General features: G+C 47.0%; 1 protein-coding gene across 5 annotated transcripts in view; it reads left to right on the top strand.

Moving 5' to 3' along the window:
* The window catches only part of LOC132815145 (anion exchange protein 2-like), a 260861-nt gene that overhangs the window by 229622 nt on the left and 14064 nt on the right, over positions 1-17175 (top strand). For all 5 annotated transcript variants that reach the window (XM_060823950.1, XM_060823951.1, XM_060823952.1 and 2 more), the window contains 6 exons: positions 65-281; positions 432-638; positions 5002-5150; positions 7677-7871; positions 9403-9624; positions 12682-12771. In XM_060823950.1, coding sequence (XP_060679933.1) covers positions 65-281; positions 432-638; positions 5002-5150; positions 7677-7871; positions 9403-9624; positions 12682-12771 — 1080 coding nt within the window. The remainder of the gene's footprint in view (positions 1-64; positions 282-431; positions 639-5001; positions 5151-7676; positions 7872-9402; positions 9625-12681; positions 12772-17175) is intronic.

Below are 17175 nucleotides of genomic sequence, written 5' to 3' on the forward strand. Positions count from 1 at the left end.
TGCCTCACTGTTCTCTTCCACAGTCCCTTCTTTCAGTGAGCTCTACTCTCCTTTTGTCTTACAGAATTTCCACCGGGCTGCTTACCAGGCAGATGATCGAAATGACTTGTTGAGTGCGATCAATGAGTTCCTGGACAGCAGTATTGTCATTCCTCCCTCCGATGTCCCTGGGGAGGAGTTGCTGCTGTCTGTTGCTCAGTTCCAGCGCAAGATGTTGAAGAAAAGGCAGGCGAAAGAGGACAAGGTGCTGTTCAAGGAGATCAAGAGTCAGGAGGAGCGAGGTAGGCAGCCAGGGAATCCGGGTGTGTGCTGTTAAACCACAGCCTGCTGAGTGGGTACAGAGATTTGAATGGGGAGCCATCATCGGGTCCTGCTCTGAGCTGAGTTTTCCACACTCTAGTTTTACTCATGTGGCCCCTTATTCCTTCCAGCTCTGCTGAAACCAAAGAAGCTGGAAGAGGAAGACCCCCTCAGGCGGTCAGGGAAACCTTTTGGGGGAGTAATCAGAGACGCACGCCGGAGATACCCTAAATACGTCAGCGACTTCAAGGATGCTCTGAACCCTCAGTGTATGGCTGCCATCATCTTCATTTACTTCGCTTGCCTCTCACCAGCCATCACCTTTGGAGGGTTACTCGGTAAGAAACTTTACTTCTGTCATCTGGACTGAATGGTTTGTGAATGGAGGCCCTGGGGAAAAAAAACCTGAGTTCCTGTAGTGCCTTTCACAATCTCAGGATGTCTCAAAGGGCCTGGCAACTAATTAAATGAAGTGTAATCATTGCAATGGAAGCAACAGTTCAGTGGTTCAAGATTGCAGCTCTCCATCGCCCTCTGAAGGACAGTTAGGGAGCAGCAACATCTGCTTTGCCCTTGCAATTGATGCTGAAAATGTGTTGCTGGTTAAAGCACAGCAGAGGGCTCTGGCCCAAAACGTTGAATTTCCTGTTCCTTGGATGCTGCCTAACCTGCTGTGCTTTAACCAGCAACACATTTTCAGCTCTGATCTCCAGCATCTGCAGACCTCACTTTTTACCCTTGCAATTGATGCCCATGTTCAGCGAAATATCTATTTTTAAAAAATCTTACCAACCATTCTGCAAACTGCAAATCTTATAAATTGCAACGTGTTAATACTGAGAGTTGATATTTCATTTATTTATTTCATTTGGCCTGTGCGCACTGAGGAGAATTGCCCTAACTTTCACACTGTCTTATGTTGTTAGCAACCAATGGCCTCTGAATAAACATTGGTAAAAACAAGGACTGTAGATGCTGGAAACCAGAGTCTGGATTAGAGTGGTGCTGGAATTCCTGCTCCTCAGATGCTGCATGACCTGCTGTGCTTTTCCAGCAACACTCTAATCCAGACGCTGGTTTCCAGCACCTACAGCAAGACTCTGAGTAAACATTACCTTATTAGTGTTGTTCTGAAAAACAAATAAGAAAGGATAAAGGAGGGCTGAACAGACCAGCCAATATTTTGTGGTGGTTATGTTGCACAGCAGCTAAACAGTATGTTGTTGTTAGAGAATGCAACAGACCCCAAAGCAGTTTATTCATTCCAACTCTATATGGAAAATAGAGCACCATCATCTGTTCCAACTGCATGAGTAGACAATGAGGGTTAGTTGTGATAATGCCTTTGTAGGACAGCCAGCCAGTGGTCAGTGTCTTTGCTGACACATACACAGGGGTCAGTTTGGGTGAAAAACCAGAGAGGTATCACATTGTGAGCCCATCCTGACCTTAACAATTGCATGGATGGAGGGAAGCTCATCCAGTGCTCTGGATGTGGTTTGCACAATATTTTAGTGCTTTCAATGGGTCAGTAATACTTAACTAGATGGGTGTGGGTGTGCTGCAGAATATTTACCGAGGTGGCTGTGGGTGTGCTGGGGAATATTTACCCGGGTGTGTGTGGGTGTGCTGGGGAATATTTACCCGGGTGTGTGTGGGTGTGCCATGGAATATTTACCCGGGTGTGTGTGGGTGTGCTGTGGAATATATACCCTTGTGTGTGTGGGTGTGCTGGGGGATATTTACCCGGGTGTGTGTGGGTGTGCTGGGGAATATTTACCCGGGTGAGTGTGGGTGTGCTGGGGAATATTTACCCGGGTGTGTGGGTGTGCTGGGGAATATTTACCCGGGTGTGTGTGGGTGTGCTGTGGAATATTTACCCGGATGTGTGTGGGTGTGCTGGGGGATATTTACCCGGGTGTGTGTGGGTGCGCTGGGGAATATTTACCCGGTTGTGTATGGGTGTGCTGTGGAATATTTACCCGGGTGTGTGTGGGTGTGCAGGGAGATATTTGCCCGGGTGTTTGTGCGTGTGCTGGGGAATATTTACCCGGGTGTGTGTGGGTGTGCTGGGCGATATTTACCCGGGTGTGTGTGGGTGTGCTGGGGGATATTTGCCCGGGTGTGTGTGGGTGTGCTGGGGAATATTTACCCGGGTGTGTGTGGGTATGCTGTGGAATATTTACCCGGGTGTTTGTGCGTGTGCTGGGGAATGTTTACCCGGGTGTGTGTGGGTGTGCTGTGAAATATTTACCCGGGTGTGTGTGGTTGTGCTGTGGAATATTTACCCGGGTGTGTGTGGGTGTGCTGGGGGATGTTTACCCGGGTGTGTGTGGGTGTGCTGGGGGATATTTACCCGGGTGTGTGTGGGTGTGCTGTGAGATATTTACCCGGGTGTGTGTGGGGAATATTTACCCGGGTGTGTGTGGGTGTGCTGTGAAATATTTACCCGGGTGTGTGTGGGTGTGCTCTGGAATATTTACCCGGGTGTGTGTGTGGGTGTGCTGGGCCATATTTACACGGGTGTGTGTGGGTGTGCTCGGGAATATTTACCCGGGTGTGTGTGTGGGTGTGCTGGGGAATATTTACCTGGGTGTGTGTGGGTGTGCTGGGGGATATTTGCCTGGGTGTGTGTGGGTGTGCTGGGGGATATTTACCCGGGTGTGTGTGGGTGTGCTGGGGGATATTTGCCCGGGTGTGTGTGGGTGTGTGTGGGGAATATTTACCCGGGTGTGTGTGGGTGTGCTGTGAAATATTTACCCGGGTGTGTGTGGGTGTGCTCTGGAATATTTACCCGGGTGTGTGTGTGGGTGTGCTCTGGAATATTTACCCGGGTTTATGTGTGGGTGTGCTGGGCCATATTTACCCGGGTGTGTGTGGGTGTGCTATGGAATATTTACCCGGGTGTGTGTGGGTGTGCTGGGGAATATTTACCCGGTTGTGTATGGGTGTGCTGTGGAATATTTACCCGGGTGTGTGTGGGTGTGCAGGGGGATATTTGCCCGGGTGTTTGTGCGTGTGCTGGGGAATATTTACCCGGGTGTGCTGGGCGATATTTACCCGGGTGTGTGTGGGTGTGCTGGGGGATATTTGCCCGGGTGTGTGTGGGTGTGCTGGGGAATATTTACCCGGGTATGTGTGGGTATGCTGTGGAATATTTACCCGGGTGTTTGTGCGTGTGCTGGGGAATGTTTACCCGGGTGTGTGTGGGTGTGCTGTGAAATATTTACCCGGGTGTGTGTGGGTGTGCTGGGGGATGTTTACCCGGGTGTGTGTGGGTGTGCTGGGGGATGTTTACCCGGGTGTGTGTGGGTGTGCTGGGGGATATTTACCCGGGTGTGTGTGGGTGTGCTGTGAAATATTTACCCGGGTGTGTGTGGGGAATATTTACCCGGGTGTGTGTGGGTGTGCTGTGAAATATTTACCCGGGTGTGTGTGGGTGTGCTCTGGAATATTTACCCGGGTGTGTGTGGGTGTGCTGGGGAATATTTACCCGGGTGTGTGTGTGGGTGTGCTGGGGAATATTTACCTGGGTGTGTGTGGGTGTGCTGGGGGATATTTGCCCGGGTGTGTGTGGGTGTGCTGGGGGATATTTACCCGGGTGTGTGTGGGTGTGCTGGGGGATATTTGCCCGGGTGTGTGTGGGTGTGCTGGGGAATATTTACCCAGGTGTGTGTGTGTGTGCTGTGGAATATTTACCCGGATGTGTGTGGGTGTGCTGGGGGATATTTGCCCGGGTGTGTGTGGGTGTGCTGGGGGATATTTACCCGGGTGTGTGTGGGTGTGCTGGGGGATATTTACCTGGGTGTAGTGGGGAATATTTACCCGGGTGTGTGTGGGTGTGCTGGGGGATATTTACCTGGGTGTAGTGGGGAATATTTACCCGGGTGTGTGTGGGTGTGCTCTGGAACATTTACCCCGGGTGTGTGTGTGGGTGTGCTGAGGGATATTTGCCCGGGTATGTATGGGTGTGCTGGGGAATATTTACCCGGGTGGGTGTGCTGGGGAATATTTACCCTTGTGTGTGTGGGTGTGCTGTGAAATATTTACCCGGGTGTGTGTGGGGAATATTTACCCGGGTGTGTGTGGGTGTGCTGTGAAATATTTACCCGGGTGTGTGTGGGTGTGCTCTGGAATATTTACCCGGGTGTGTGTGTGGGTGTGCTGGGGAATATTTACCCGGGTGTGTGTGGGTGTGCTGGGGAATATTTACCCGGGTGTATGTGGGTGTGCTGGGGAATATTTACCCGGGTGTGTGTGTGGGTGTGCTGGGGAATATTTACCTGGGTGTGTGTGGGTGTGTTGGGGGATATTTGCCCGGGTGTGTGTGGGTGTGCTGGGGGATATTTACCCGGGTGTGTGTGGGTGTGCTGGGGGATATTTGCTCGGGTGTGTGTGGGTGTGCTGCGGAATATTTACCCAGGTGTGTGTGGGTGTTCTGTGGAATATTTACCCGGATGTGTGTGGGTGTGCTGGGGGATATTTGCCCGGGTATGTGTGGGTGTGCGGTGGAATGTTTACCCGGGTGTGTGTGGGTGTGCTGGGGGATATTTGCCCGGGTGGGTGTGCGGTGGAATGTTTACCCGGGTGTGTGTGGGTGTGCTGGGGGATATTTGCCCGGGTGTGTGTGGGTGTGCGGTGGAATGTTTACCCGGGTGTGGGTGATGACCGATTTCCAAGTAAATGATGTTTATTTTTCAGGGGAGAAGACCATGGGTTTGATTGGTGTTTCCGAGCTGATCATATCCACGGCTATACAAATGGTGATCTTTGGTTTGTTGGGAGCGCAACCACTGCTGGTCGTTGGGTTTTCTGGACCATTGCTTGTCTTTGAAGAAGCTTTCTTTAAGGTGCGTGTTTCTGGCTTGGATCCAATTGGAAAATGTTCTGCACAAAGTCAGCTGGTCTAACCTTGATCAGCGATCAGTTTAGGTCCAGCTAGAGCTTGAATCCATATCCTGGTTCCACACTGACCAATGCAGCATTGTTGGAAATGCTATCCTTTCAAACCTGCAGCACTCCCTCAGCTGGACAGAGCTGGATCTCTGGTGAGCTGGAACTTCTGACTTTTGACAGAAGTAGAAAGAATGTGTAAGTTAAAAGGGAGATTGGAACCATAACGTTTTCATTAATACATGGAATGTGAATGTCACTGGCTAGGCCAGCAATTATTCCCAATCCCTAGCTGCCCACTAACCTGGAGGGAAACATGTAGCTGGCGGTATTCCCATATCTCTCCTGCTCTTGTGAAGGATCAGTCACATTGCTGTGTCTGGAGTCACACATAGTCCAGGCCAGGTAAGAAAGAAAGACTTTCTTCTCTAAAAGACATTAGTGATCAATGGGTTTTTATGACAATTAGTAATGGTTACATGGTCACTATTAGGCAAGCCGTTTATTCAAGATTTTATTGAACTCAAATTTTGCCATCCACCACGTTGAAATTTGAATCCATCTCCTCAGAAGATCAGCCTGGCATTCTGGAATCAACAGGTGGAGAGAGCTGTTAATAAAGCACACAGTGTCCTCAGCTATACTCGACAGCTATCGTGTATAAGAGCAAGGAGTGATAATGAACTTATACAGGGCACTTGGTGTACCTCCGTTGGAGTGTTGTATACAGCTCTGGATGTCACCTTATGGGAAAATGTGGATTGGAGACAGTGCAAAAGTGTTTTACAAGAATGATTCCAGGAATGAGAAACCTTAAGGATGAGAATAGATTGAAGAAATTTGGACAGTTCTCATTGGAGAGAAGATTTGCTCAGAGTTTTCAGAATCATGAGTGGGCTGGACAGAGATGCTGTTCTCGCCTGTGAAAATAAAACGAACAAGATGGGGCTGGTGAGTGGGACTAGCTGGGCAGCCAGTACACAGACGAGTCGAAAGGCCTCTTTCTCGACTGTAAAACTCTACGATTCTATGAAGAGGGCGTAGATGAAAATCATGTGCAAATAAAGCAAAGGTAATGTAATGTGTAGTTAGGGTCTGGAATGCACTATCTGGAAATGTGCTGGAAGCATCCAACAGGGCATTGGATAATCATTTGACTAGAAATGGGTAGCAGGGATATGGGGAAAAGGCAGAGGATTGGTTGAGATAATGAAACAGATGCAGGCACGATGGGTGGAATGGTCTCCTGTGCCATAACAATCCTGTTCTTATAAAAAAAATTTGGTGCACCAGCATCTGTAATTTTTCCTGCAAATATCATTCCGTGCGCACTGAGAGCTGTGCAGGAAGTCACACAAAAGCTGCAAGAGGGAGAGAGAGTGACCACAAACCAGAGGGAAAAACAATGACTGCAGATGCTGGAAACCAGATTCTGGATCAGTGGTGCTGGAAGAGCACAGCAGTTCAGGCAGCATCCAACGTGCAGAGAAATCGACGTTTCGGGCAAAAGCCCTTCATCAGGAAGATTCCCGATGAAGGGCTTTTGCCCGAAACGTCGATTTCTCTGCTCGTTGGATGCTGCCTGAAATGCTGTGCTCTTCCAGCACCACTGATCCACAAACCATAGGGAAGTCAAGGAAGACTGAGTCCACAGTGGGAGGATCAGGCAAAAAGAGTGGCTGTAAGTCAGAGGCTTGGGGAGAGGCATCTAGCCAGAGGGTGAGGGAGATTCCAGGAGTGTGGGAGGATCCAGGAGCATCCTTAAGGTGATGTCTGAGGTGGTGGTGGAGGTGACTAGTGAGAGGCTGGAGATTGGAGACTGGTCATGTCAGAGAGCAGAAGAGGCCAGTCCACATTGGAAGGAAACAGTGTTGAAAATGATTTCATGGAACTGCATCAACATCTATTAATTTAGCCCATTAATCTACTAAAGTTCAAGTGAAACACTGTTAAATGGGACTTGCTTTATCGATGTTGCTTCAACTGTTGCTGGATCAAAATCTTCAAACTCACTCCCTAACAGCATCATGGGGAGCCAGTTAGCTCAGTTGGGTTGGACGGCTGGTTTGTGTTGCCATGTGACACCAACAGTTTGGCTTTACTTCCCATAAGCATTGAGGATTTTCCTTCTCAACCTGGCATATCACCCTCAGGTTGAACCACCATCAGTCATCTCTGTCTGTAATGAGAGAGCAGCCCTATGGTCTAATGAGGGAATGGTGACCTTTGCCCTACACCTTAAAGATTGCAATGGCTCAGGAAGGCAGGTCAGCACCATCTTCTCAAGGGCAGCAGAGACAGACAGTAAAAATTGGTGATGCGTACATTCCTTGAAGAAACAAAGTAGATGGAGAGAAGGTAAGAGACAGTAAGGACAGAGGGGAATCTGGTCAGGCTCTGTGCTGTGATCCTTAACTGTTTTTTTCACTGACCTCTTCCTTTGTGACTTCAATGATGGTCTGATGGTCAATTTCTTCCTCCAGTTCTGTTCCTCAAATAACATGGACTACCTGACTGGCCGTGTATGGATTGGGATCTGGCTCATAGTCATCGTGGTGGTGACTGTGGCCTTTGAAGGCTCTTTCCTTGTGCGGTTCATATCCAGATTCACCCAGGAAATCTTCGCCTTTCTCATCTCACTGATATTTATTTATGAGACATTTTATAAGCTTTTTAAGGTAAGACAGACTAACTGGAGTAATAACACCTTTTCTCCTCATCCTCACAGAGGAACAGAACCTGCAGGGTTAATCCTCTTATCCATACCCACTATCTTTTTATTCATTCATGGGATGAAGGTGTCGCTGGCTACACCAGCCCATCCCTAATTTCCCAGAGGGCAATTAAGGGTCAACCACATAGCTGTGGAGCTGGAGTCACGTGGATCAGACCGGGTAAGGATGACAGATTCCTTCCCTAAAAGACATTAGTGAACCAGATCAGTTTTTCTGACCATCAGATTTTCCATTGACTTCAAGTTCCATCATCTGTCATGGCAGGATTTGAACCCAGGTCCCCAGAACATCCCTTGGATCTGTAGACCAAAGGACAAGCAATAATACCACTAGGCCTTGAGCTCCCCTGAAATGAATCCCATTTCCCTTCACAGTAATATCCCCTCATTCATGCTGAGAAGCTTAGGTTATATGTGCCAGGCTACCACCCCAAAACCTCCCCTCCAAACCCAGGGCCTGGAACTATAACTTCACTGAAACCTGTAGTAATCCCCCTCCCCCCTCATATCTGAATCATTCCCCTTCACTTCCTTCTAACCACACACAGTCCTACAAAAAGATCAGTCACTATAACTTTTCCAGAATGCCTGGAAAATGGAGCTTTAATCCACCCCCAAATATTGGTGACCCATCTCCTCCTACCACAAAGGTGGTATTCTCTAATAGCTTCAGCCCACAGACAACTCAAGAATAACAAATTTTTTCCCACTCCACATGCCAACGCCACGACTAACAGTACTTGAATGCTGACTGGATGTTCCTCATGAGAGTTCACCCCTGTCTTTTCAAGCATCAACATTTTGAAGTTCATATCTCTTAAAAATGTTTTGTTTTTCTGTTCTTATAACCAAATTGATTAACCTCACACTTTGCTACGTTATTCTGCAGAGGAACACACCTGGGTTCTGTAGCCTGAGAGTGAACTGACTCAACCCCAGTCCCTCAGAATCTGGTTTTAATGTGACATACCCCATGGATTCACCCTGAGAATCGTACCCACTCAGACCACCCTGATGCCTGACCCTGCCAAATGGATTTCGGTGGTTCTCCAGGGTTGGATATTTAGATTAGATTAGATTCCCTACAGTATGGAAACAGGCCATTCGGCCCAACCAGTCCACACCGACCCTCCGAAGAGTAACTCACCCTGACCCATTCTCCATACTTACCCCTGACTAATGAACCCAGCACTATGGGCAATTTAGCATGACCAATTCACCGAACCTGAATATCTTTGGACTGTGGGAGGAAACTGGAGAACCCGGAGGAAATCCATGCAGACACAGGAGAATGTGGCAAACTCCACACAGAGAGTCGCCCGCGGCTGGATTCGAATCCGGGTGCCTGGTGCTGTGAGGCAGCAGTGCTAACCACTGAGCCACCGTGCCGCCCCTATTTTGGAAAGAGTAGAGGATTGATGTGAGATGAGTTTTTAACCTTTGCTCTAATAAATCTTCACTCATATTTTGTATAGATTTTCCAAGACCATCCTCTTCGTGGCTGTTCCAATATGACAGAAAATGTGACTGTGCCTTCCATTGTCCCTCAAAACACAGTGAATGGTACGAGAGGAGAGAGTGGAAAGCGGAAAGGGGAGCCAAACACAGCATTGCTGTCTCTGGTCCTGATGGCTGGCACCTTCTTTATCGCCTTCTTCTTGCGCAAGTTTAAAAATAGCCGTTTCTTGCCCGGGAGAGTAAGTGTCACTGGTGAGGGCCTGAGAGAAATTCTTCCCTCTGTTGTGTTTTTATTTGCCTTTGGCAGAGTTGTTTTTATCGTCCCTGCTGCCTGTGGATTTGGAGAAGGTTATCCCGGCTCTTGAGCCTCTTTCACCAGTCAACAAAGTTGTGACCGACCAACACGTTAACGCCATCCAGAAATCAGATGACTCCAGAAAACCCATCAATCTTGGTTTTAAACCTTTCAGTTGAGCCCTCCCTTACCGTGGGTTTTGAGGGGGTGGGTTGGGGAGAGGAGTTGCAGATTTCCACTCCATTGTCTGGTGAAGGAGTGCTCCCTGCTGTCAGCCCTATGCAGCCTGGCATTTAGGTTCTGGCCCTTCTCCTGGACTTGGCTGCAGAGGGAATAGCTCCTGTCTTTCTCAAAATCACCAAGCTGTTTTTTATCCCAGTATCCACTCCTTTAATTATCTGCAGTGCTTCAATGGGAATATCCCTTCATCTCCTCCCTCTGAGGGATAGCAAGCTCCTCTGTTTTACAAATCAGTGCTTCACATCCTCCTTTCCAGGGCTGCTCTGCTGCTTTCTCTGTCACTAACTGGCCTCTAATACCATGAGTATGGGACGATGTGGGTCTAGAAATCAGGGAGAAGGACCATGATTTAATTAGAGAAATTAGCATAGACAGAGAGCAGGGTCTGCATGGTCTGACAGCCTTAAAAGTACATAAATCTCCAGGCCCAATGAAACGTATTCTAGGCTGTTTACTGAAGCAAGCAAGGAAACAACACCGGCACAAAATTTCAATTCCTCTCTGGCCACAGAAGAGGATCCCAGGAACTTTTACTTCCTGACAGCAGTGCAAGATGGAAGCTCCCCACCACCGACCGGTGACAGCCAAAGCCTGGGATTGGCATAAAAGTAAAAGCCAATCAGGGTTGTTACAGTCAGACACGAGAGTTGATTGGTCACATTAGTGAGCTACATTCACAACTTGAGAGTTAAAGATTATGGCCTCTTGGGGGGTAGTAGTAATGTCCCCACCTCCTTGCCAGGAGGCCCATGTTCAAGTCCCACCTGCTCCACAGATGTCATAATATCCATGAACAGATTGACTTTTTTTTTTTAAATTAAAGCTTAATTTAATGATTAATCTCTCTCCTCTCTCTCTCTCTGTCAGTGTGTCCCTTTCTTTCTGTCTGCTTGCCTGTCTGTCTTGCACTGTGGTGTGTACGTTTCTGTTTGTCTGCTTGTCTGTCTCTCACTGTGGTGTGTACGTTTCTGTCTGTCTGCTTGTCTGTCTCTCATTGTGGTGTGTACGTTTCTGTCTGTCTGCTTGTCTGTCTCTCAATGTGGTGTGTACGTTTCTGTCTGCTTGTCTGTCTCTCACTGTGGTGTGTACATTTACGTTTCTGTCTGTCTGCTTGTCTGTTTCTCACTGTGGTATGTACGTTTCTGTCTGTCTGCTTGTCAGTCTGTCTCTCACTGTGGTGTGTACGTTTCTGTCTGTCTGCTTGTCTGTCTCTCACTGTGGTATGTATGTTTCTGTCTGTCTGCTTGTCAGTCTGTCTCTCACTGTGTTGTGTACGTTTCTGTCCGTCTGCTTGTCTGTCTCTGCCTCATTCACTTCCATCTACCCTGCCTGCTGACTAACGCCCATCTTTGGATTCTTCTCCACCAGACCCCCACCAAAGAAAAAATGACAGCCCCCTCTCTAACCCAACATCTCACTCTGTAGTCATCAGTAGAATTGAAATGTAAGACCAAGTATTAGTATTACTTACAAATAAGTGGATTTTTCTGAGAAGTGTATAGAAGGGTATTGATTGAATGTTTTCCCACATGTCTTCATTGTGAAGGATATAGACTGTATTTTCCTTCCATATACTTCACATCAAATAATGTAGCTCTTGGTTTGAGGCTATGGGGTGCTTTTGTAAGCAGAGAACAGTTTGCAATATGTCTTGCTGATGTACAGAGTACAGATTCTCTGTTACAGTCCTACAACAAAAGGGACTGCCTTGCACAGCATCTGTATGTCCCAGAGTATTTACTGTCAAATGGTTCAGTTGCATCAGCTTGCCACAGGACTCCGACGGTTATAATTTCATGTTCCGCTTTAGATACGTCAAATCAAATGTCCCAGTGTAACACTAGAGTGTGGTACTGAGGGAAAGTGCAGCAATGTCTTTTGGATGAACAGTGAACCCAAGGCCTTTGCCACTCTTTCAAAAGGTTGCAGAAAATACCACTGCACTATTTGAAAGAAAAGTAGAAGAGCTCCTTTTGTCAAGTTTAAATGTGGAGAGCTACAGAAAGCAGAGGCCCACCAAGGTCATCAGATAAGTGAGCAGATTTTCTATTTCTGGATTAATATTGGCAGGCCATTGGAAGAATTTCCATTATCTGTTCAAAAAGAGCCATCGTTTATGCCATCTGAGAGAACACTTGGACCTTCAGCGCTGACCCTTGCGTTAGTACTGCGGCACTCCCTCAGCGCTGACCCTCCCGACAGTACTGCAGCACTCCCTCAGCGCTGACCCTCCCGACAGTACTGCAGCACTCCCTCAGCGCTGATCCTCCCGACAGTACTGCGGCACTCCCTCAGCGCTGTCGCTCTCAACAGTTCTGCTTTTTCTCACAATTGTTGTCCAGCAATGTCATCTAACCACAGTCTGTGCAGTGAAGCGTAAACCAATGGCATTACCACATAGGCAAGAATGTTACTATCTGACGTGTGCTGGACTGTAAGTGACACAAAGGTAAAAACACTGACTGCAGATGCTGGAAACCAGATTCTGGATCAGTGGTGCTGGAAGAGCACAGCAGTTCAGGCAGCATCCAAGGAGCAGAAAAATCGACGTTTCGGGCAAAAGCTCTTCATCAGGAATAAAAAGTGACACAGGGCCACTCTGGGGCTAACCTTGGACGCACTGTGTTCAGGATTGATAAGAGATCAGTTTGTGCTATGACCCTCAGTTATGGGAGCTGTGGAATGTGGGCACTTTGAAAGAGTAATTTTTATCACGCATTTGCAAATATTCTGTATAAATTAATATATGTCTGTGTTACAGATTCGGCGTGTGATAGGAGACTTTGGTGTTCCAATAGCTATCCTTGTCATGGTTCTGGTCGACTATTCCATCCAGGAGACCTTCACTCAGGTGAACAGTAACTTACAAATCCCCTTCACTTTATGGCGAACCGGGTCATTTTCTAAGTGCCACTCACCAACTGCTGTATCACTCAGGTACTGCACGGATCAGAGCTGTGACCCAGCTGTTCACAATGTCTTTTAATGACCTCACCAGGTGAACTTAGTATACTATCTCCAAGTTTATAGATGATACAAAGCTGGATAGGAGGGTAAACTGTTAGGAGATACAGAGATGCTTCACTTTGCTTTGGACAGGCTGAGTAAGTGGGTAAATGCTTGGTAGATCAAGGGATACATATAAGTTTATCCACTTTAGCAAAAACAGGAAGGCAGATAATTATCTGAATAGTATAAGATTGGGAAAGAGGGAGGAGCAGTGAGACCATGGGTGTCCAGTCACTCAAAGTCCGTGTGCAGGTTCAGCAGGCGGGGAAGAAGGTGTTGGTCTTCATCATTAGAGGACTCGAGTCCAGGAGCAGGGATGTCTGGCTGCAATTGTACAGTGCCTTGGTGAGACCACACCTGGGGTACTGAACGTAGAACATAGAACTTTATAGCACAGTACTGACCCTTGGGTCCTCAATGTTGCACTGACCTGTGAATTAATTTGATGCCCTTCTATCCTAGACTATATCATTATTATCCATATATATGTCCAATACCCATTTAAATGCCCCTAATGTCGGCGAGTGTACTACTGTTGCAGGCAGGCCATTCCATGCCTTACTACTTTCTGGGTAAATAAACTACCCCTGATATCTGTCCTAAACCTATCACCCTTCAATTTAAAACCATGTCCCCTCGTGTTAGCCTTCACCATCCAAGGAAAAAGGTGCTCACTATCCACCCTATCCAACCCTCTGATTATCTTATACGTCTCGATTAAGTCACCTCTCAACCTTCTTCACCCCAGTGAACACCAGCCTCAGTTCCCTCAGCCTTTCCTCATAGGACCTTCCCTCCATACCAGGCAACATCCTAGTAAGTCTCCTCTGAACCCTTTCCAAAGCTTCCATGTCCTTCCTATGATGCGTTGACCAGAACTGTACGCAATACTCCAGGTGTGGCCTTACCAGTGCCCTGTATGGCTGAAGCATGACCTCATGGCTCCGAAACTCAATCCCCTACCAATAAACGCCAACACACCATATCCCTTCTTAACAACCCTATCAACCTGGGTGGCAACTTTCAGGGATTTATGCACGTGGACACCGAGATCTCTCTATTCATCTACACTGCTAATAATTTTACCATTAGAACAGTACTCTGCATTCCTGTTGCTTCTTCCGAAGTGAACTACCTCTCACTTTACCAAATTAAACTCCATTTGCCACTTCTCCGCCCAGCTCTGCATCTTATCTATGTCCCTCTTTAACCCACAACATCCTTCAGCACTACCCACAGCTTTGCCTGTCTTAGTGTCATCCACAAATTTACTAACTCATCCTTCTACACCCACATCCAGATCATTTATAAAAATGACAAACAGCAGTGGCCCCAAAACAGATTCTTTCAGTACACCACTGGTAACTGAGCTCCAGGATGAACATTTTCCATCAACCACCACCCTCTGTCTTCTTTCAGCTAGCCAATTTCTGATCCAAACCGCTAAATCACCCTCAATCCCGAAACTCTGTATTTTATACAATAGCCTACCATGTGGAACCTTATTAAACACCTTACTGAGGTCCATATCAACCGCTTTACCTTCATCCACCTGTTTAGTCACCTTCTTGAAGAACTCAATAAGGTTAGGCACAACTCTTCACAAAATCATGTTGACAATCCCTAATCAAATTATTCCTTTTGAGATGATTACACATCCTGTCTCTTATAACCTTTTCAGTCACCTTACCCACAACCAAAGTAAGGCTCACTGGCCTATAATTATCAGAGCTGTCCCGACTCCCCTTCTTAAACAAGGGAACAACATTTGCTATCCTCCAATCGAGATGTGTGCAGATATACTCTCCTCTGGGGAAGGGAGTCCTGACTATTGAGGGAGTGCAGTAAAGGAAGAGAGAGTGAGGACTGCAGATGCTGGGGTTCAGGAAATATTCATCAGACTGATTTTCGAGATAATGAAACAAACGTGAAAAGTGTCTGGATCTGTTACAAATATATTTATTGGAGTTTAGAAGAATAATGAGGAAATCTCGTAGAAATTTATAAAGGTATAGCAGGACAAGACGGGGTAAACACAGGAAGAATGTTACCAATGAGCAGGGAGTGTAGTCTGAGGATACGCGGTATGCCATTTAGGACTGAGATAAGGAATTTCTAGGCCCAGAGAGCGGTGAGCCTGTGGAATTCTCTGTCACTAAAAGTGGTTGAGGTAAAAATATTGTTTGTTTGAAAAAGGCATTATATTTGTTCTTAGGGCTAAAGAGATGAAAGGGTATGGGGAGAAAGCAGGAACAAGGGACTGTTGGATGATCAGCCATGATTGGATTGATTGGCAGGACAGTCTCAAAGGTCTGAGTGAATCTCTCCCCGTATTTCTATGTTTCTGTGTGACACTGTGCTGTCTCTGTCCTGGGAGGGTTTGATGGGGCACTGTGGAGGGAGCTTTCCTTTCAGTTTAAGAAAAATGAGGGTAAAGCAGTTGATGTGGTGTATATGGATTTCAGTAAGGTGTTTGGTAAAATTCACCACGGGAGGCAGTTGGACAAAATATGAAGGCATGGGATTGAAGCTCGTTTAGTGGTTTGGATCAGACATTGGCTAGCTGAAAGAAGACAGAGGGTGGTGGTTGATGGGAAATGTTCATCCTAGAGGTCACTTACTAGTGGAGTACCGCAAGGATCTGTTTTGGGACCATTGTTGTTTGTCATTTTTATAAACGACTTGGGTGAGGGTATAGAAGGATGGGTTAGTAAATTTGCAGATAACAGTAAGGTTGGTGGAGCTGTGGATAGTGCTGAAGGCTGTTGTAGGTTACAGAGGGACATAGATAAACTGCAGAGCTGGGCTGAGAGGTGGCAAATGTATTTCAATGCAGAAAAGTGTGAGGTGATTCACTTTGGAAGGAGTAACTGGAATGCAGAGTACTGGGCTAACAGTAAGATTCTTGGTAGTGTGGATGAACAGAGAGATCTCTGTGTCCAGGTACACAGATCCCTGAAAGTTGCCACCCAGGTTGATAGGGTTGTTCGGAAGGCATACAGTGTATTAGCTTTTATTGGTAGAGGGATTGAGTTTCGGAACCATGAGATCATGCTGCATCTGTACAAAACTCTGGTGTGGCCACATTTGGAGTATTGTGTACAGTTTTGGCCACCGCATTATAGGAAGGATGTGGAAGCTTTAGAAAGGGTCAGAGGAGATTTACCAGGATGTCGCCTGGTATAGAGGGAAGGTTTGGTGAGGAAAGGCTAAGGGACTTGAGGCTGTTTTTGTTAAGAGAGAAGAAGAGTGAGAGTTGACTTACAGTCATAGAGATGTACAGCACAGAAACAGACCCTTCAGTCCAACCCGTCCATGCCGACCAGATATCCCAACCCAATCTAGTCCCACCTGCTAGCACCTGGCCCATATCCCTCCAAACCCTTCCTATTCATATACCCATCCAAATGCATCTTAAACGCTGCAATTGTACCAGCTTCCTCCACTTCCTCTGGCAGCTCATTCCATATGCGTGTGAAAAAGTTGCCCCTTAGGTCTCTTTTATATCTTTCCCCTCCCACCCTAAAGTTATGCCCTCTATGTATGGACATAGACTTTGGACATGTCTAGACTTTGCCTATTTACCCTATCCACACCCCTCATAATTTTGTAAACCTCTATAAGGTCACCCTTCAGCCTCCGACACTCCAGGGAAAACAACCCCAGCCTGTTCAGCCTCTCCCTGTAGCTCAAATCCTCCAACCCTGGCAACATCCTTGTAAATCTTTTCTGAACCCTTTCATGTTTCACAACATTTTTCCGATAGGAAGGAGACCAGAATTGCACTCAATATTCCAACAGTGGTCTAACCAATGTCCTGTACAGCCGCACCTTGACCTCCCAACTCCTATACTCAATACTTTGACCAATAAAGGAAAGCATACCAAACACCTTCTTCACTATCCTATCTACCTGCGACTCCACTTTCAAGGAGCTATGAATCTGCACTCCAAGGTCTCTTTGTTCAGCAACACTCCCTAGGACCTTACCAGACTTAATTGAAACATATAAGATGATCAGAGAATTAGATGGTGGACAGTGAGAGCCTTTTTCCTCGGATGGTGATGGCTCGCACGAGGGGACATAGCTTTAAATTGAAGGGTGATAGATATAGGACAGAGGCAGTTTCTTTATTCAGAGTAGTTGTAGGGCCGTGGAACGCATTGCCTGCCACAGTAGTAGACTCGTCAACTTTAAGGGCACTTAAATAGTTATTGGATAGACATATGGACAAGAATGGAATAGT

The sequence above is a fragment of the Hemiscyllium ocellatum genome, chromosome 4 (assembly GCF_020745735.1).
Source record: "Hemiscyllium ocellatum isolate sHemOce1 chromosome 4, sHemOce1.pat.X.cur, whole genome shotgun sequence".
NCBI classification, from domain to species: Eukaryota; Metazoa; Chordata; class Chondrichthyes; order Orectolobiformes; family Hemiscylliidae; genus Hemiscyllium; species Hemiscyllium ocellatum.